Genomic DNA, 20,117 nt, shown 5'->3' with positions numbered 1-20,117 from the left:
ACTTGCCACTCCCTAAAAGCACCAAACCCTGACTACAACACCTGGATCCTCTCAGCAAGCAGAGAAGCTGACTCGGAAGGAGCCAAAGGAAGTCCCTTCCTGATTAGAGCACAGCGCCCTCAGGACAAAGAAGGGGCTGCAAGTGGGCCTGGGTGTGTGCTGAAGCAACGTTACCTCCAAAGTGGGTCCAGTCAACAGACTTGCTGGGCAAGGACAACCTAGGAAAAGATTTCACAGGAAGTTATTGATCTGATCCTGAGAACAGGAGCCTGGACTTTCGGTTGTTGGTAGTGGTATTTTGAAAAAGTCTCATGCAGCCCAAGCTAGCTCTGAACTTGCTCTGCAGTCAAGGATGATGCTGAACTTCTAATCCTCCAGCCTCTATCTCTGACATGCTGGGACTGCAGGCACAGGTTACTGTGCCCCATTTTATATGGTGCTGGGGGCCAAAGGGAGAGCTTTATGAATACTAGGCAAGCACTTGATCAATGGAGCTATACCCTCAGCCAGAGCGAAGGGACTTTCAACTTTAGCTCATATTCTTGTGGTCAGAATCTGCAATGGCTTAGGAAAACTTTCAAACTCCAACTATACTGAGCTAAAGGGAGTCTTGGTGGCTGGGAATGGGCAGGCAATTCATTGTGTATAGCCAAGTCCCAGACCTAACACTGAACTCCCGGGCTTGGTGGCTGGACCCCAGGATCTCTCCAGCCACCCTCTGGAGGACACCCCTGACACCCCTCTCCTTATGGACACAGAATCACTCTCCTTGGACAAGCTACTGTCAGCCTCTTAAGATAACTGCAGTTCATTTACCTGACTCCAATACATCAAATTTCATTTTCTAAGAGGAGTTTTAAATATTACAATGCTTGTCAAATTTCATCTCAAGGTATTATATAGAAAACAGGTAAAAGCTAGCCAGGGGATAGTGATACATCCTTGTAATCTTAGCTTTTGGGAGGCTACAGTAGGAAGATCATGAGTTCCAGACTAGCCTTGGCTATATAGTGAGACCCTATCTCAAAACAAAGAAAAGACTATAAGATATTTGCTGAAGTTTCAGTTGCTAAGATGAGGCTGCTCTACCCTGCTGGAACCCATGTGCTCTGTGGAGCATCCAGCCTCCTGAACTTGGAGAGAATAATGACAATTTCATCTTTCACCAGTAGCACAAGAGAAAACAGAAAGCTGTGACTGGAGAAGGACATACTGAAATCAGTATTACTCAACTCTGAGCTATTATAATGTCAATTTTTTTGTTTTGTTTTGTTTTTTTGTTTTTTTGAGACAGGGTTTCCCTGTGTAGCCCTGGCTGTCCTGGAACTCACTCTGTAGACCAGGCTGGCCTCGAACTCAGAAATCTGCCTGCCTCTGCCTCCCAAGTGCTGGGATTAAAGGCGTGCACCACCACCTCCCGGCCTATAACATCAGTTTTATGTCTGCTTTCCAGAGAACAAATGTGCAAACACTCACTGGGGCATCCCCAACAGAACAGAGGCATGGAATGGCCTGCACTGAAGACTTATTTACACATGGACACTGTTCTCCTCACAGATCATCCCAGGCTCTACACACAAAAAAGCAACAGAAGAGGAGGCTGACTAAGAAAACACAAGACAACAAGCTGCCTTAGGTAGCTCTGCTCTGTCCTCATGGCCTTGTGCTGTCTGAAACGGTCAAGGCAACAGCATGGCCTGGCTTACCTGCTCAGCTCCTTGCTGTGTGCACCTGCTCCCTGCTCTATCAGTCTGTCCAGTACTTCCATTGGGGAGGTAGAGGGCACACAGTCTTCCTCAGGGTTTCCCTTCACTTTCTTCAACAGTTCCTCAGTCTTCTTGCTGACAAAGTGACAGGCAGTCTTTGGCAAGGCCACCTCAAAGAGATGATCATATGGGGTAAGCTGCCCACTTCCAAAGCTCACTCCCCTCTGAGGTGGAATTTTGCAAGGGCTGGGAGTGAGGATACTGGTCTCCAGAGAAGTCTGGCGATCCCTGTCCCCAGCAGGACTGGCATGAGCACTGCCAGAGGGTGGGTCTATGGGAGTAAAGGCTTGCTTTGGTGTGTCGGGCCCATGTTTGTCCAGAGAGGAGTGCAAAGGCTCAGGGTTCACGCTGGAGCCCTGAGTCCCAGAGGCTGCTGACTGAGTCTTCCGCTGAGAACCAGAGAGACTGTCTCGGTAGAAGGGAGAGTCAAAGCCCCCTCGAGGAACTCCAGGATCCGCCTCTGCAGTAGTGATCTCAGAAAGCTCTTTAGATATTGCAGCTGAAATGAAGGTGGAGAGACAAGGGAGCCCTGTAAACACTCAGCCAGGCGAGTGGGCTCGGGTGTGTGCACTACAGGGAACGTTCGCTGGCAATCCTTTCCCTGAACATGCTGGAACCAACACCACCTTTCACCCCAACACAGAAAAGTCAAGCAAGCCTGAATGATGACTCTCAAGCTCAGGTCTGAGACAGGACACTCTCATCACCTCGTATCCACCCACGAATGTTACCTTCTTCCTTATCTTTCTCTATACTGTCTTCCTCAGAAGCCAGATCACCTAGGAACTCAGGTAGATTCCTCAGAGGAACAGAACCTTTGCTTCCAGGTGGATCCTCTGCAGAGAGAGAGAGACAACTCATGTCACACTGGTTAACCCTGGAAGCACAAAGGCATGACACTGCATACATATCTACAACAGTTCTTCCAGATGAGCAGAGAAAGTTGGGACCACTACAGAAGATGGAGAACTTACACATCATTTGCAAAGGTTCCCATACCCCATAAAAAGCATGGTCCTCAGGCCATAATGTCCCTGATAACAGATAAAACGACCTAGTTTGACCTGCTCAGAGAAGATGCACTTCAGGCAGTAGTAGCTTGATAACCTTCTAATACTGGTGTTTCATACCCCTGGGAGAGAGCATAGGTGCTATCCCAGAAAACCCTTCTTCCACCTAGCTTAGCTTTTAAACTACAGAGTTCAATGCAAAGAGGCAAGCAAGGTCCATCATTACCCAGGGAGTTTACCTAATCCTCGGTCGTTTGACTGTCTGTGAAGGTAAGGCCTTGAGGAATCTGTTCTTTCTTCCTGAAATGGAAGCACAGTGAAAATGCTGGGCATGTTCTGTGTCACACAGTAAGAGAATTTAAAGGTTAGTTTAGTGAACTGTCAGGCTCCAAGACCCCTTTAGAATCTTAAAAAAGATCCTTGATGATCCCTGTCCCCAGCAGGACTGGCATCAGCACTGCCAGAGGGTGGGTCTATGGGACTTGCTTTGGTGTGTGAGGCCCATGCTGAAAACAGCTCAGTGCTAAGAGTACTGGCTGTTCTTCCAGAGGACCTTGGTTTGACTGCCAGGACCCACATGGCAGCTTACAACCATCTAGAACTCCAATCAATAAGTTACACAGAAGTATCGGATGCTTTCCTCGGGCTTCTGTGGGCACCAGGCACACAAACACTCATACACATAAAATAAATACAAATATATATATATATATATATTTCTTTTTGTATGGTTAAATCTACCAAAAATGTTTCACATGAAATTGAAACAGAAATTAAAGAAAACTTACTAACTTCAAAATACAACTATATCATGTTAATGCATATAGCACACTTTTATGGAAAAAAATGCATTTTCTAAAACAATACCTAAAACTGCCACATTTGTACTCTCACTTTTTTACAGTTGAATGTGCCTACATTTTACTCTCGATATACTTTTGTGTGTTACTTTGGTTGAAATGTAGAAAACCAGGGTCTTTACAGATATCTAGCAGTAAGATGTATATTACACATCTCATGGTTTCTAACCAGAGCTATAGCGCGGAACCTAAAAGCATAAACTCTTCCTACTGTATATTTATTCTTTGTGTGTGTGTGCACAGGGTTCAGAGGCCACAGGATGTCAGAGACCTGCATTATCACTCTCTGCTGCCGTCTCGAGCCTGGGTCTCCCACTTAACCTGGAGCTTAGATGGTAGCCAGCAAGTCCCAGTGATGCCCTACTCCAGTAGCAGGGCTGGGGACACAGGTCTGCTCAGCAACATCTGCCTTTTACACGGGTACTAGAACCTGAGCTCCGATCTTCAATGCTTACACAATTAGCACTGATGGCAAGTACCACATTTTTGCTGTTGTTTGTTTTGTTTTGTTTGTTTGTTTGTTTTGAGACAGGGCTTCTCTGTGTGGCCCTGACTGTCCTGGAACTCACTCTGTAGTTGGCCTCAGATCCACCTGCCTCTGCCTCCCAAGTGCTGCAGCTAAAGGCTTGCAGCACAATCAATGGCAGGCCATAGACATACCGGCACAAGTTTTTTAGGTTCCCCCCCCCCCCCCCCCTTTTTTTTTTTTTTTTTTTTTTGAGACAGGGTTTCTCTGTGTAGCCCTAGCTGTCCTGGAACTCACTCTGTAGACCAGGTTGGCTTCAAATAGGCACAAGCTTTTTTAATGACCTATTTTCACTTGCAGGTTGGGTTTTAAAATTGACTGTAGATATTGTCAGCTGTTTACCTTGAAGTGACAGGCTTGGTTTATCAGTTAAGAAACTGTCACAGGTAGAAGAAAATATGAGCAAAGTTCACATAAGAATAAAAATGTTATAATGAAAACCATTAGCCTGTACTAAATCTGAAAAAAATCAATTAAAAAGAAAATTCCTGCTAAATATTGAGGTCTGAATAAACCATCTGTCAGTCAGTTGTCTTTCAGATCAATCCTGCTCCACAGGAAGCAGAGCAGCCAATGCAGTCCCCACTCTAACAGCTACAAGGCAGGAATCCCCTCATCCTGCACTGTGTGAGAAATCATGTTTGAATACATTTCTTATTTTGTTCATTTGTTGGTTCTTTTGAGACAGGGTCTCACTGCTTCTAGACTGGCCTTGAATTCATAATCCTCCAGCCTCAGCTTCTGGAGTTAAACATGTGCCACAATATGCAGCTACATTCCCTATGGTATATACATGATTTTAAGGTTCAGATTTAATAAAAACTCACCATTTCTGCTTCTTCCTATAGAATCACGCTTCTCACCTCCCCCTCCTATTTCTAAGCTAGAAACACATTACGGGGGATACAGTGCCTTGACAGCATGGTCTGTAACTTGGCCTATGCTAAGGGGTCAGTATCTTACTGCTGTCTGTACTGTCAAGATCATGAGAAGGGCACCCAGTGGTCCACACTGGTTTGAAAGCTGATCAAATCCACTGAGGATCCCACCTTCCTGGGGGCTGTGGCTGAGGCCTGGGCTGCTGGACCATGCACACAGTCATCTTGGGGACAAGGCGGGGCTGGAGGAGGAGAGGTCGCTGGGGTTCCTGAAGGAGTTCCTTTTCCACCTGCTCAGAGACAAGGACAATACATAGAAAGGCTGAGCCAAACGAGACAAAAGACTGTTGTTTCTTTAACACTGCTGCCACTACGAATATGGTGATCCAGTTAACGTCTCAGATCCAGAGCAGCCTCACTGTCTGTCTGTTTCTTTACTCATTCTAAGAAGCCCAGAAACTAATACTAAATTTCAAAAACAAGTTTATCACTGCCACATAGCCCCCAGAGTCACAAAACACAGGCCCCAACCAAGCAATCAAGTCCACCTAAGATCCACATACCAGTGGTACCAAAGGCTTTACTGTACGGATGTGACAAATCAGCTGGGACATTTCCAGGAGACGTAGGAGGAGTGGTCATACCACAGACCGCAGATGGGCTCCAGAGACTAGCCTACAAGTCAAATCAGAATGTCAGCATCACAAGGGTGCACTGAATCCTGCACAAGGTTTCCAGTCAATGTTCAGCTTAGACACAGCATTTTCAACTACAAGTAGCATGTTGTGAAATCTACCACTGAGACAAGTTGCATTTCAAGTGTCTGGACTCCAAGGTGCCCCGTGGCCACAGTGGCTTTGCCTGCTCATGTCAAGGGTCCTTAAAGGGTCCTCCTGAAACTCACACTGTGTGTGCAATTTCCCCATTACATACTAAATCCTGACCAACAGCCCAACTTCACCAGAAGTTAGAGGAGGAGAAGGCATGCTGAGTGGCACCGTACTTGCAGCGGCTCAGGTAACAGCCGTGTCGATGTGGAACTCAAACCCTGAGGTAGCTGCCCAGGTGGACTGAACAACATTAGCCGAGAGTTGGAGGAAGGGGTGGAAGTGGAACCCCCTGAAATGAAAGGGAAGGAGACAGGGGTGAGTACAGGGTGCAGGTCACTGTGATAAACCACCTCTATCCTCTAGACCATCTGATACTATTCAATTCTCTGCTTAAAGTCCTTGGTTCCTAGCCATCCCTGGGAACAAAGTAACCTTTAGAGATTCTTGTGGTTTGTTTTTGGTTTGATTTTTGTTTTGTTTTGTTTTGTTTTTGAGACAGTTTTATTGCATATCCCTGACTGCCCTTGAACTGGCTACAAAGACCTTGTTGGCCTTTACTCAGAGATGCACTGCCTCTGCCTTCTGGGTGTTCAGATTAAACTGTGCAGCACCACTTCCAGCCTTTAAAGATTCTTTAAATAGCCTTTGGAAGTTGAAAGAACAGGCAGGCATGACTCTACTTATGTGTCGGGATAATTTAAAGGGTACAACATGTCTGACAGTCTGATGTGCAGCTTCCACTCCAGCTAAAGCCAAGAAGTGCTGTGCGTCCAGAAGTTCAAACCACTGGAAGCACAGAGACTGACTCTCTTACAACACAGGGACTGTCTGTAAGCACTTGGACACTTACTGTGTTATGTGCTATGGTCTAATCTGGGGATCTGCTACGTTATTAGGTAAGACAGTGAGAACAGTTAAGCCTGAAGGATAGAAATAATTCAAACAAAACAGAGGCAAACTCTGATGCATTTCAGGAGATGTCCCTAGGTAGTAAATGATGACGTTGCAAACACAGAAGACTGCTTTTTACCATAGCTGTTCTGTGTGTCCACATAAGGGCTGGTGGTGACATCAGCTGAACGGTGAGGGAAGCAGGCAGAGAGCTGGTGAGACACAGAATACCCATCTTCATACGAGGCTTCTGTAGGGTCCAGAGAGACTTTGGCACACTCTATTACAACATCATGAGTTTCTAATGTCTTCCACCTAGAAAAGGCAACACAAGTCAAGAAAGGCATGCATAATCTATCCAAGAGCATCAGTTAAATCAAGATGCTAGCTCAGTGGCAGCCACTGGACTGACTAGCAAAGAATGAGGCACAACCTTGCCAACTCAGACAGGAGACAGCACTAGGATAAAAATTAGCCATCAGTTAACAAGCCACTTCCCCTAGTCAACATGGTTTCATCATGTTAACAGAAAATAATTTGAGAGAAATAACATCACCAACAGAGACAAAGAATAGTCTCTTAAACTACACAGACGGTTCTTGGGGTATCTGCTTTGAAACGAAGGTAATCAGGGAATGGAGGAGCTGGAAGGCACCAAGGAACTAGGCTGATCTAAGGTCTCCAACCAAAGCCTAGGGTTCTTCTCACACATCCCTGGATTAGGAATACTGTGTGAGTAATTAGGACATGTAAAGCACTGTTAAAAGGTTCCTCCATGTAAGCCTCAGGCTCACCTCCAACAAATCCTACAGAACCACAAGAGACACTGCTGCCCCACAGCACAGCTTTAACAGAAAGAAGAGCAGTCAAAGGGAACTGTCCTCCAGCAGGGCAATCAGGACAACATTGTGAACAGCAGGCTTTCAACAGACCAGCTGCTGCTGCAGGCCTTGGAAATCTTCTTTATTGTGGTCACAGCTGTTGTCAAAACTTAACAAAACTAAATTTATTGTGTGTAAACCATACACCTCACTGAAGTCAATTTTAACAATTATGCCTTCAAATACTGAAGGACTCTCACCATCTTTTTGTTTCTTTGTGTTTTTTGTCTCATGTTTTTTTGAGACAAGGTCTTACTCTATGGCCCTGGCTCCCCTGAAACTCACTCTGTCCTTGAATTTATGGCAATACCAAGTGCTAGGATACACTGCCTCGAATATAATCTCTTTTTATTTCTTTTTTTTTTTTTTCGTTTTTTGTTTATAATCTCTTTTTAAAACATTTCTTTTTCATTTCATTTATTCATCTGGGGGCAATGCTAGAGCAATGTGAGGTCAGAGGGCAGTCCGTGGGGTTAGTTCTCTCCTGCCGTCACTCAAGTCCTAGGGACTGAATAGGTCCTCAGACTTAGCAGCAGGTACCTAAAAACCAACGGGCTGTCTCATTATTCTAGACTATCTTACAAAACTGCTCTGATAAATGCCCACAAATAGACTGATAGTGTTGGCATTCAAAGAACTAGAGGGTCTGGGAAGTTCTTCAGCAGGTAAAACATTTACCCCAAAAGAAAGCCTGGTAGAGTTGAGTTTGAACCCCGGTACCCACATTAAAAGCCAGATGTGGTGGCATTCAACTCTCATCCCAGTAGTCCCACAGCAAGATGGGGCACAGAGACAGGAGACTCCACCAGAAGCTCCACCAGGGCCAGTGTGCTACAGTGACAAAAACCTGCGAAGACCCTGCCTCAAAACACAGTGAGAGAACAGAACCCCATATACACACGTCCCCCCAAAACACATAAACTGAAGGATGTACTGTAGCTCTGTCATAGATGCTTGCTCAACATCTGCAAGGCCTCTGTTTAATCTCCAGCACTATAAAAACCTGGCGTTACAGGCAACATTAATTCTCTTGCGTTCTTCTTTTATCTCTTCTGAGTCTGCCAAATGTTCTACAGATGCCCCCGAACCAAAAGGACACTTAGACTGACCAAGCACAAAGTTGCTTGCAGAGCACAGAGCTGTACTGTCTGTGACCTACGTGTATGGTGGTACAGAGGGGAAGGCTTCTCTTTTCACATCCTCAGCATCATCACTACACAGTGATTTAGCAAGGAGCAAGTCAGTATACACACAAGATTAATTTTAGTAAAGGAAATAAGATTTCTTTTTTTTTTTTTTTTTTTTTTTTCCAGAGCTGAGGACCAAACCCAGGGCCTTGCCCTTGCTAGGCAAGTGCTCTACCACTGAGCTAAATCCCCAACCCTGGAAATAAGATCTCTTATAAAAAGAAAAAGAGCTACATGAATGGCAAGAGGACTTCTCAGGTAGACATCTGCTGCCAATCCTGACTGCCCAGGTTTAGGTGCGGGAACCCACTTACACGACAGAAACAGAAAATGATCCCAGCCAGGAGTGGTGGCGCATGCCTTTAATCCCAGCACTCGGGAGGCAGAGGCAGGCGGATTTCTGAGTTCAAGGCCAGCCTGGTCTACAAAGTGAGTTCTAGGACAGCCAGGGCTATACAGAGAAACCCTGTCTCGAAAAACCAAAAACAATAAAAGAAAAGAAAATGATCTCAATAAGCTGTCTGCTGACCTCCACACATGGCTCATGCATGCACACAGAGACAATAAGTAAATAAACATAAAAGAGGATTACATTAGATGTTTGCTCATGTTTGTAGTGCTCAGGATTAAACACATGCTAGAAGAGCACCCCGTTAAATATTTTACAGTTCCTTTGCGTGTAACAGCGTGCACCTAAGAGGTCAGAAGGTAACTTGGGGGGTTGGCTCTCCCCTTCAGCCATGTGGCTTCAGGTTCTCAAGCTTGGCAGCTGATGCCTTCAGCCACGAGGCATCTCACTTGCTCTAAATGTTTTATTTAAAGATCAAGTAAAGCATTCACTGTATTTCCTTTATACTTAAATACATTTATTAAACATTTTTGTATTTAGTTTTCTTGAGACAGGATTTCTCTGTACAGCCCGAATTGTCCTAGAACTCACTCTGTAGACCAGGCTGGCCTCAAACTCAGCGATCCACCTGCCTCTGCCTCCCTAGTACTAGAAGTTAATGTTCTAATGATTTAAGTAGACTGTTTATATTTTAATGTCTCTAAAACTGCAAACGACAGTCTTATCAGGTACACATTTGTTAGCTGGGATCTGTCTCACACCACATAAAATGTGTGTTGTGCATTGGATGGCATCTCAGAGTCACCGAAGTATGGCAGCTTATAGTCCCCACAGCCTATGATCCCAGTGCCAGGGAGGATGGAGACAGGAGACTGTGCCACCAGGACTATATGGGGAGACCTTGTCTCAAAAACACCAGAAACAAGTCAGTGCCATGCTATGGGTACCCGCACTGTTCTCTATGACTACTGTGGCTACTGCATCCAGCTCTGCTAGCTGAACTGCTTCCCCGACTCCTCGAGGTTCAGCAAATGCACTCTATGCTTCTTGTTTATGACCTTGCTCTGAGGACCAGGATCACTGCCATGCATTCTCTCCCTCCTCCTCAAGTTAACTCTTTGCTTTTCTTTTTCTCTTTTCTTCCAAAATTTAAACAATTATTAGGACTATGTAAACACCAATCCCCGCAGAGCTGGAGGGCTCTGATACGGTTTCTCGTGTTACCACAATGACCTGCCATTGTTCCCTTCCCCCAGTTTGTGATGTGTCTAATGCTGACTGAACTACCCTGGCCACTCTGGACCGATGCCCACTGTTCCTCTCATATAATGAGATGCAGAATCGACAAGAGTTAGTCCCCTCTCCTCTGTGGGCTCCCTTCTGGAGCTGCGTCAGCCTCTGGCTCACTGTTCTGACACCTCTTTGACCAGCCTCCACTCAGCCTCACCCTTCTTGGGCTCATTTGGTAGAACACTCTCCCACAGCAGCTGGGGATGAAATAGGGTAACTCTGAAAACTCCGAGTCTTGGCCTGTCTAAAAGAGCTCCACACCACAGAACTCTAACCCGGAGCCTTCTTGAAGGAGCTGAGAAGCTAACACTACCCTGACTTCTGGTTCATGTTAAGTGTCTGAGTATTTTTATCTTTCCACTCTCTGAAAGGTCTACTCTTCTAATGTTCTGAAATCTCACAAAGCTGAGACTGGGCAGCATTTCTTCACACTGATGGAGCTGTGCACTTGACCAACACCTTCAATCTAGAAGCTTCAACTTCAGGAAATTTCTCTTACAAGTTCTCCTATCGAAGTGTCCTCTTCTCCTTTTACAGGTGATGTCACTGGCTACTGGACTCCACCCAACATTCTAAATCTGTTCTGTCACCTGCCTCTGCCCTCTGTTCAACTGAGCCAGTCTCGGCTCTACTCCAGCTCCTTAGCTGAAATACTTATTTGGGAGTTCATTTAAATTTCAAAAGATATCTACTATGTCAGAATGCCTTTTCCTGTGTCACCCTGGCCCCACATAACAATGCACAATTGGCTGCTCTATGGCTTTGCTCTCAATGTTTTCTTCCTGGCTCCCTTTCCTCATCACAGCAGACAGAGCCTCCTTCCAAGACCAGATGGTCCACAACCCCAGGAACTGAGGAGCTATGTGCTACTACTGAGAGGGAAGGTCCCAAGCTAATATGGCTGACTGAACACTTTCACCCCACTGTACAATCTCCTGACGTCCCACCATCTATAATAAAGACCTATTTTCAAACATAAAGCATAGAGAGAAAAAGAAGACAGCGAGCACAGTATCTAGGTCTGGAGAGCAGCAGACAGCTATGTTCATCACTTAAGCAAAGTCCTAAGCCAAAGCTTAAGGAAAAAAAAAAGCTTCGAGCTCCCAGTCAGCTACCATATACTGAACAACCCTTAGGAGTCTGAAAGCTCACAACACAATCCCAGGGTTGGTATCCACCCCTAGATGCTCAGATCCACACAGAAATGCTCTAGATCAAGACACCCAACCTCACAAGCAGAGTTCCGGTCTTCCCACCCAAGCATGAGAGAACCACCAAAGCTTTATGAGAAGCCTCAGTGACTTAAAACGGACAAATCAAAACAAGTAAATGAGGGGTGTAGAAGAAATAGGCCATGAAGGAAAAAAATAAAAACTGTATCCGAGAGACAAAGGAGACTAAAACCAAGCACTCTGCAAACTAAAGAGAGCACTCAGGTGAAAGGCAACAGTGGGATGACTAGGGGAAGGCTGAGTCAATGACAAGGATGCCTGTAGGGAGTAGACTACAAACAGAAAGGAAAACAGTTCCTGATGTCACCACTGGGAGTGCACAAGGACAGACAACCAGAGGGGGAAAGTCACTCCCAAAAGAGTAAAGAAAATCTCCTAAGACTTAAAAGCTTGTATGCGGAACAATGACAACAGATCCATGCCAAGGTGCATCACAGGGAAACTTCAGAACATTATGCCAATAGAGATATATTCTGCCAGCCTCCGTGGAGGAAAATATACCATCAAAACTGTCAGCAAGCTGGGCGGTGGTGGCGCACGCCTTTAATCCCAGCACTCGGGAGGCAGAGGCAGGTGGATTTCTGAGTTTGAGGCCAGCCTGGTCTACAGAGTGAGTTCCAGGACAGCCAGGGCTATACAGAGAAACCCTGCCTTGAAAAAAAAAAAAAAACAAAAAACAAAAATAAAAAATAAAAAACCTGTCAGCAAAATGACAGTGGGCTCTGCCTCCAATCTCTGAAGGAGACTGACTCTCAGCTCAGCATTCACACCCAAGTCAACAGCATCTTCCTGATGGCTGGAAGATATAGTACTGCACAACCAAAGTGAGGTGCTAGGAGATGGCCCAGCCAAAAAAAGTCAAATAAAAGTGCTGTGCAATCCCCAGAACAACAAAAAGATATGAAATGCAGGAAATAGGAGATGGTGCCCAGAAAAGGGGCCAAGAAATAGCTCAGGAGAACAAGTCAAAAGCTAGGTCACAGCCAGTTTAGCCCAGAATAGACCTGCCAAAGACAAGAATGTTACAGTGCATCTGTAAGGTTCCTTCCTATCCCTATATCCTTTAAGCCAAGGGACAGCATCCAGTAATCTGAGAAAACTTGTCTTCCTACACACTGAGGAAGCTCACTCCTTACATCAGCACTTGCTGTACTCCACAGAAGGATCCTGCACAGACCTCCCCAAACACTAGAACAGAACGTCTGAAGAACAGTCCTCATGAGCAGCTTTGGGAGACACAGCCAGGGATAGCCTATGCTTCCCATGCCTCACTTGTGACCTCTTACAATGACTTCCCTGAAGGCACACTTAAAGAAGAGGAAGCCAGGCCCATCAAGGCTGACAATGTTCCCATCCTCATCGTCTGCAAGCTTGCAACTAACAGCAATCAGCTCTCAAAACACACAGCAAACTACAGAAAGAACAGTGAGAATAAAGGCAAGGCAGCAGCTGCTTCTGAGGTGGACAGGGAGCAGAGAGGAACAGCTTCTAAGACAGAATGAACATGTTTGTATGCTATTACAGCTTACTTTAAGCTGACGGAGGCTGCACCACAGAAGTAGACTGTAGAGGCACAACTTTATAAGGATTATCAGGCCTAAGTCAGGCTTTTTAAGACTGCAGAGACTGACACCTCCTAGCTCAATTCCCCACCACCCCCAAAGCTTCATCCCCTCACTGGGAATCGTAAATCTAGCTGAGAGGCAGAAGGAGCTGTGCTTCTTGCAACTCGGCAGGTCCAGTAGCTCCTCAGGAAACACCTGGAAATTCCTGCAGGGCCCATGGTGGTTGGGAAGGGAGGTATCAGACACCTGGCAATGCTTATGGAGAAAGGGACCCACGGAGGCTCATAACTCCAGATCTGGCCTCTCTGTAATCTCCTAGTTTTTGGCTTCCCAATTAACCTCCCAACCCACTCAAATACAAAAAGCAACCTTCCTGGGCTTCCAAGGCACAGGCAGTAGCTGCCACTGCCCTCTGCTGTGCTCACAGTCAGTAGCTCTCTGTGAGGAGAGTGCTTTAGATGCCAAGTTCCAGCCCATTGTGCCAGTGGAATATCTGTATTCCCACAGCTATCTGTAGATCACACTTTCAATCTCTTAAGAGACTCAAAAATTCTGTCACTAATTTAGTTTCTGTACCTTCGAGGGTCCAGTTCATGGTCCTTGGATCCAGTCACTAATTCCGGGTGAATTCGCACATGCTCCATCATTGGCTAGAAGAGTTTGGGTTGACAAATTATAGATGTGAAGTTGTGTGGCAAATCCACATGATGGAACATTATTTGACAACAAAAAGGAATGCAGTACTGATACATGTTACAACACAGATGAACCCTGAAATAAGGTGAGAAGCCCATCACAGGAGACCACACACTGCATGTTACCATGTGTCTAAAATGCACAAACCAGCAACTCCTGACTGGGACTCAGAAAGATGGTCAGTGGCTATCTAGGTTGGAAGTACAGGTGTCAAGGGTTTCTTATCAAAATTTCCCTGTCTATCAAGGAATACAAAAGCTATAAAAGTACCTCTTTGAAAGCCCTAAGGAGCAACTAAATGGGCAGGATTGTTGTTGTTTTGAACTCACCTTGACCACTTCTTCAAAAGTCTCCACATTTTCCTTCATACTGTAGTGAGAGCGCAGGAAGGAGACGAAGTTACAAGGGTACATCCCATAAAGGCGGTGAAAGAGGGCATAAACGCTGGCATGAAGATGGACCAGGTACACTTCTGTCACATGGCCTAAGGAAGGAAACCAGTGACAGTAGGCTCAGCTGGACAGACAAGAACCTGAGGATGCCAGCACGCTTTCTCTCGTAAGTTCTCCTACTGAGTTCCAGAAAGGTAAGAAAGATGTACATTTGGATACACCATACGCCCTTGTTCAGTAAACTTCAATCTGCTTCATATGACCTGAAAGGGCATTTGCTCATCTCTGCCTTCCTCCTCCCCCTCTCCAAGCATCCCTGCAAGAAAGACCCCAAATGCTCTCCAATACTGAGCTGCTCTGAGCACTCACTCTCCCTACAGTCTGTAGTGACATTTCGTGCCAGGTTCGGCATGTGTCTTGGAAAAGGGACTTCCTCTCCTCCAGGCTACACATAGTATTTGGTACAAAATATACTTGTAAGGGTTCGTAGAATGAGCATGTAAGAAACTTTTAAAACCAAGATAAGATCTTAGCTATGCAGATTTATAACTAAAAAGCAGAAATTAGTTTAAACTGCTTGGATAATTCCATTAACCTGGCCTTATCAAGATCCTATGGAAACTCCAGTTCTCTGAGAGTTTTCTTTCTCCCAAGAAGGCATAACCAGGTTGATGCTCAATAGCCTCTGTGCAGAAAGCTGCAGCGGTCAGTCCATACATCTTTCATCTTCTAATATGAGTATTTCAGGCTAGGATTACCAGAAATCCTGCAGTTCATAGGTTGACAGCTTCCGAATCACTCTGATGGGGTTCTACTGCCTGCAGCTATGATCTACTATGGGAAAATCCCATACACTGGACATATGTGTCCTAATGAGAACACTATAGGCGGTCTCTTCTTCCTCTTCCACACACAACAAATAGGTTCTCACAACTGAAGCTGTGACGCTGTGGCTGGAGACTTCAGCACAGGACACAAGCATTTTGTAAGCTCAGCTGTACAGCCCCCAGAGTTAGAGGCTGTGACTCAGTTTTACTAATGAGATTCAGGAAGTTGTACATCCTGTCTCCCAGTTTCTCTGACAATCCTTTCTGACCAACAGCATAAAGATAGTGCCTCACCAGCCCCACTTCCTATGTGTCCCACAGTGAGTGCACCCACACGTTTTCTCTTCTATGTAGTGAATACCAAATATCCTTCCTTCATGCACAGCACACGGCTCCTAACACTAAGGAAGCATTCCCTTGAGAAGCCTGATGAGGACACTGGAGTTATACCTGGTTTCTTCAGGCACCATGACGAGAGACGGCCAAAGATGTCAAAGAAGTCGAGAAGGTGCTGCTTTCCTGACTGCGGGATCATGGGGAGCATGGTGATCAACACCAAGACACCAGTTGTGAGGACCACAACATCCGTGTCCATCTGCAGAAGGGAAGGACGACATCAGGCTCAGCACTGGACGAGGGTTCAAATCCTGAGGTCACAGATCTCAAGACCCTCTTGTGCTCATTTCCTGACCCCTAAGAATTTGAGGGACAGCACTGAAATAGACTTAGCAAAACGAAGCACTGAGCCCTGCTGACAATGTGGTGAGACTGGGAACTATTTTCCATGCTCTACCATCTCATCTGAGAGATAGTTTAATTTGGCTTGAAACTCCTGAATCCCAAAGCCTCAAGAAAGACCCCTATCCCAGTCCCTGGATGACAGTGTAAGAGACAGCTGACACAGAACACAGGGCACAGGGCACAGGGCACAGGACAGCACTATCTCCACCCATCTGGCTAACCTCTAAGATGCTGACTCTGTTAACTGATTAAAGAACATTGGAAATAGAGAGCCAGTTTATTATCTCACTAGTACTGGGAGCCAAACCCAGGGCCTTCTGCATGCTGGGCAAGAGCTCTAATACTGAGCAACATTCCCAGTCCAATTCACTAATTTTTAAAGGACTAATACAGGCCAATCATGGTGGCTTAGACCTGTAATTCTAACAGCTCAGAGGCTAAAGCAGAAGGATTGCCTCAAATTGAAAATCAGCCTGGTTCCACAATAATATACAGATTAACCAGGAATACATGTCAGGACTCACACATAAACATAAAATATAAATAAATAAACAGATCAATCCAAGGCAAGGGAGGTGGCTCAGTGGGTCGAGGCATCTGTTACCAAGCCTGACAACCCGAGTTCTGTACGTGAGACCCACACGGTAGAGGAAAGAACTGACGACTCCTGCAAACTTGTAGTAAGTCACTTTTCAGAAACAAAGCTTACAGATGGATTTCCTTCTACACCTTACAAATATCCTACCTTGAGACATTTCAATAAAGAAGGCAGAAGAGGTGCTTGAGAGAGCTTATGCTTCCAAGATGGCTGTAATCTCACAACATGCCCCAGCAGCGAGAGGACGGGTAAACGGGTAGCAGCTTTGCCTACATACTCATTAATTTTGTCCAAGAGGTGCTGAAAATGTAAAACATCAAGAGAAATTTTCCTGGGCTGGTGAGATGGCTCAGTGGGTAAGAGCACCCGACTGCTCTTCTGAAGGTCCAGAGTTCAAATACCAGCAACCACATGGTGGCTCATAACCATCCATAACAAGATCTGACACCTCTTCTGGAGTGTCTGAAGACAGCTACAGTGTACTTACATATAATAAATAAATACATTTTTAAAAAATAATAATAATAAAAATAAAAAAAATAAAAAATAAAAAAAAGAGAAATTTTCCTGAAGTATCTGAAGTTAACCAATAAACTAAACTCCAAGGCCTCAAGTCTTCCTTTATTTAACACAAGCACCAAAAGATGGGCTGGAGATATGTTCACCCCATGAAGGCTAGGGCTCAATAGCCCCAATCTGACATTTCAAAACTGCATTAGTGAACAGTTTCCTTCATTTGGCTTGAGAGAACAGCTGCAGTTTATGAAAAGGATCCCTTAAGAGGAGGGAAAGACTGCATTACAGCTTCTCTCTCCACCCTTGCACACACACAACCCAAGGTTACAAGCCCTGGGCAGGCTGTGGAAGGCCTTACTACTGTAACAGCCAAGCATATATGCTCTAGCCTTAAATATAAAACAAGCCACTGTGGTGTTGCAGTCTGGCCCAGAGTAAGGAAGACCACAGCAGGTGATGTAAAAGCATGCAATCCTAGAGTAAGCAACTTCATCTGTAAATGCAAGACTTGGCTGGCTGCACTCAGGGCTTTTTCTCTGTTGGTAAATTCAAAAACCCTACTCAAAGCACAGGTTTAAAGATCTTTATTTCAAATGTCATTAATTTACTATAGTGCTAGAATTATAAGATTTCTTTAAAGAGTGAGATCTGTCAAAAAGCCTCTGAAATTGCTGCTACTTTGTAAATGTTCAGACTTTCCTCATCTGAGGGAACCTGTGGATGAGCTACTGTGGCTCATGGCCGCCCTCCTCTGATGGAGAATACACAACCATGCTAGCCCACCAGTACTCACCTTATCATGTGGCTCCTGCAAGGTGGTCAGGATGTGCAATACCGGCTGAGAATTGGTTTCCAGGTAATAATCCACCAACGTGTTGACAAGCATAGGCCCACGTTCTAAACAAAAAGAGCGACTCATCAAACTTCCTTCCTCTCCCCTCAGTGGCTGTCAGAAAAGGCAGGAGTCATTATCTTTTTACATCAACCAAAGGCACGATGCACTGGTTTTGCCCTTTTTTAAAGTCATGAGACTAACTGGATAATTCCAAGCTTATTGACCTAAAGAGCCACAAAAGCATAGGAAATATTACCATAATTAGATGGCTCAGGGGGTAGAGTGCTCACTGCACAAGCATGAGGACCTGCACTCAAATGCCCAGAGCACAGGAAAAACTGGGCACAAAGCCAGGCCATGGTACTACACGCCTTTACTCCCAGCACTCAGACAGGTGGCTTCTGAGTTCTAGACCAGCCTGGTCTACAGAGCAAGTTCCAGACAACCAGGGATACACAGAGAAGCCCTGTCTTGAAAAACAAATCAAAACAAACAACCAAAAACTAAAAAACAAACAAACCAATAACAACAACAACAAAACAAAAAAAGCCTGCCTTGAAATACTGGACTGAGCCGGGCGCGGTGGCGCAGGCCTTTAATCCCAGCACTCAGGTGGCAGAGGCAGGCAGATTTCTGAGTTCAAGGCCAGCCTGGTCTACAAAGTGAGTTCCAGGACAGCCAGGGCTATACAAAGAAACCCTGTCTCGAAAAATAAAAAAAATAAAAAATAAAATAAAAAAAGAAAGAGAAGTTTAATGGGCGGTGGTGGCGCATGCCTTTAATCCCAGCACTCAGGTGGCAGAGGCAGGCAGATTTCTGAGTTCAAGGCCAGCCTGGTCTACAAAGTGAGTTCCAGGACAGCCAGGGCTATACAGAGAAACCCTGTCTCAAAAAAACAAAAACAAAAACAAAAACAAACAAACAAAAAAGAAATACTGGACTGCACCTCTGAACCTGTAAGCCACCTCCAATTAAATGTTGTCCTCATAAGAGTTGTCTTGGTCATGGTGTCTGTTCACAACAGTAAAACTCTACCTAAGACAGAAGTTGGCACCAGGGACTGGGTTATTGCATGACCATGCTTTTATTTGAAAGAATGTGAATTTTAGGATGTTGGACTTGCAAAGCCATGGAATCCTTTAAATGGAGAATGGGCTATCCTAGTAGGAATATGGAAGACTTTGTTACTGAGAGTGATTTGAATTGTGGGGATCTGGCCCAAGATATGTGGCCTAGAGACTGTTCTTGTGGTAGTTTGGTGGAAAATGTGGCTGCTTTTTGTCACTGTCCAAAGAATCTGCCTAAATCTAAGGTAAAAAGACTCAGATTATCTGCACTGACAAAGTCTCAGAGATGCCCATCATAGACTTTGTTCTCTAGTTAAGTCTCATGAAGAACATTTTAAACAAGCATAGCAAAATGAGAAAGGGAAAATATAAAGTATATGGTTTGAGTATTAAAGGGGCACCAGGAAGTGAAATGGAGCTGAATCCTGTGTTCAAGGATATTAAATTGAATTAAGGGAGTAATGACCTTGGAGTAAGATCCCACCCAGCTAAATTTAGGTCCAGGCATGGTACAAGCCTTTAATCCCAAGAGGCAAAGACAAACAGATCTCTGAGCTCAAGGCCAGCCTAGAGCACTTCTAGGTGAAGAAACACATAAATCAAGGCTTGGTGGACCACACCTTTAATCCCAGTGCTTAGGAGACAGGCATGAAGATCTCTGAGTTCAAAGTCAGTCTATAGAGCAAGATCCAGGTCAGTCAAGCTTAGGCAGTGAAGGAGTTGGAAAACAGAAAGCTGGTGATGATGTAACAGAACAAGGGGTGTGGGCCATATGCCAGCCCTGGCAAGAAGTAGAACTCAGTAACTTTGGCCATGTGGCTCTGGCTTTAGAGTCAAGAATAGAAGGGACTACTGGGACAATTGTGCTGCTTAGCTGGAGCTAAGAAATTAGTGGTGATTAAGAAGAGACCAGCATCACTGAGGTGAAATCTTCTGGGAACTGTTTTCTGAGAGCATAAAGAAGTTGTGTTCCAGAGATAGACAAGGTTGTATCTCCTGCTGCGGATGGACTTGGTAATGTGTAAGAGTCACCCAGGTGGTACTGGTTTATAAAAGCATGAAGGAGTCATGAAGAACAGCTGAGGCTTGTCATGAGAGATCATGGGAGGCCACTGGGGAAGGTGCAGCCTCAGTTATAGTTGATGGCCCAGGACTGAAGAGGTCATGCAAAGGATTTGAG

The 20,117-nt window shown here is 45.1% G+C and overlaps 1 protein-coding gene across 4 annotated transcripts in view; it reads right to left on the bottom strand.

Moving 5' to 3' along the window:
* Window positions 1-20,117, bottom strand: part of Tsc1 (TSC complex subunit 1) — a 50,288-nt gene that overhangs the window by 11,196 nt on the left and 18,975 nt on the right. For all 4 annotated transcript variants that reach the window (XM_029536216.1, XM_021193823.2, XM_029536217.1 and 1 more), the window contains exons 4-16: window positions 17,829-17,932; window positions 16,667-16,819; window positions 15,631-15,775; window positions 14,291-14,445; window positions 13,842-13,915; window positions 6,901-7,076; window positions 6,044-6,159; window positions 5,604-5,715; window positions 5,212-5,330; window positions 3,016-3,076; window positions 2,498-2,602; window positions 1,707-2,265; window positions 175-218 (exon numbers count right to left, since the gene is read on the bottom strand). In XM_029536216.1, coding sequence (XP_029392076.1) covers window positions 175-218; window positions 1,707-2,265; window positions 2,498-2,602; window positions 3,016-3,076; window positions 5,212-5,330; window positions 5,604-5,715; window positions 6,044-6,159; window positions 6,901-7,076; window positions 13,842-13,915; window positions 14,291-14,445; window positions 15,631-15,775; window positions 16,667-16,819; window positions 17,829-17,932 — 1,923 coding nt within the window. The remainder of the gene's footprint in view (window positions 1-174; window positions 219-1,706; window positions 2,266-2,497; window positions 2,603-3,015; window positions 3,077-5,211; window positions 5,331-5,603; window positions 5,716-6,043; window positions 6,160-6,900; window positions 7,077-13,841; window positions 13,916-14,290; window positions 14,446-15,630; window positions 15,776-16,666; window positions 16,820-17,828; window positions 17,933-20,117) is intronic.

Source organism: Mus pahari, chromosome 3, assembly GCF_900095145.1.
Source record: "Mus pahari chromosome 3, PAHARI_EIJ_v1.1, whole genome shotgun sequence".
Classification (NCBI taxonomy): domain Eukaryota; kingdom Metazoa; phylum Chordata; class Mammalia; order Rodentia; family Muridae; genus Mus; species Mus pahari.
This window is presented reverse-complemented; position numbering and strand designations above follow the sequence as displayed.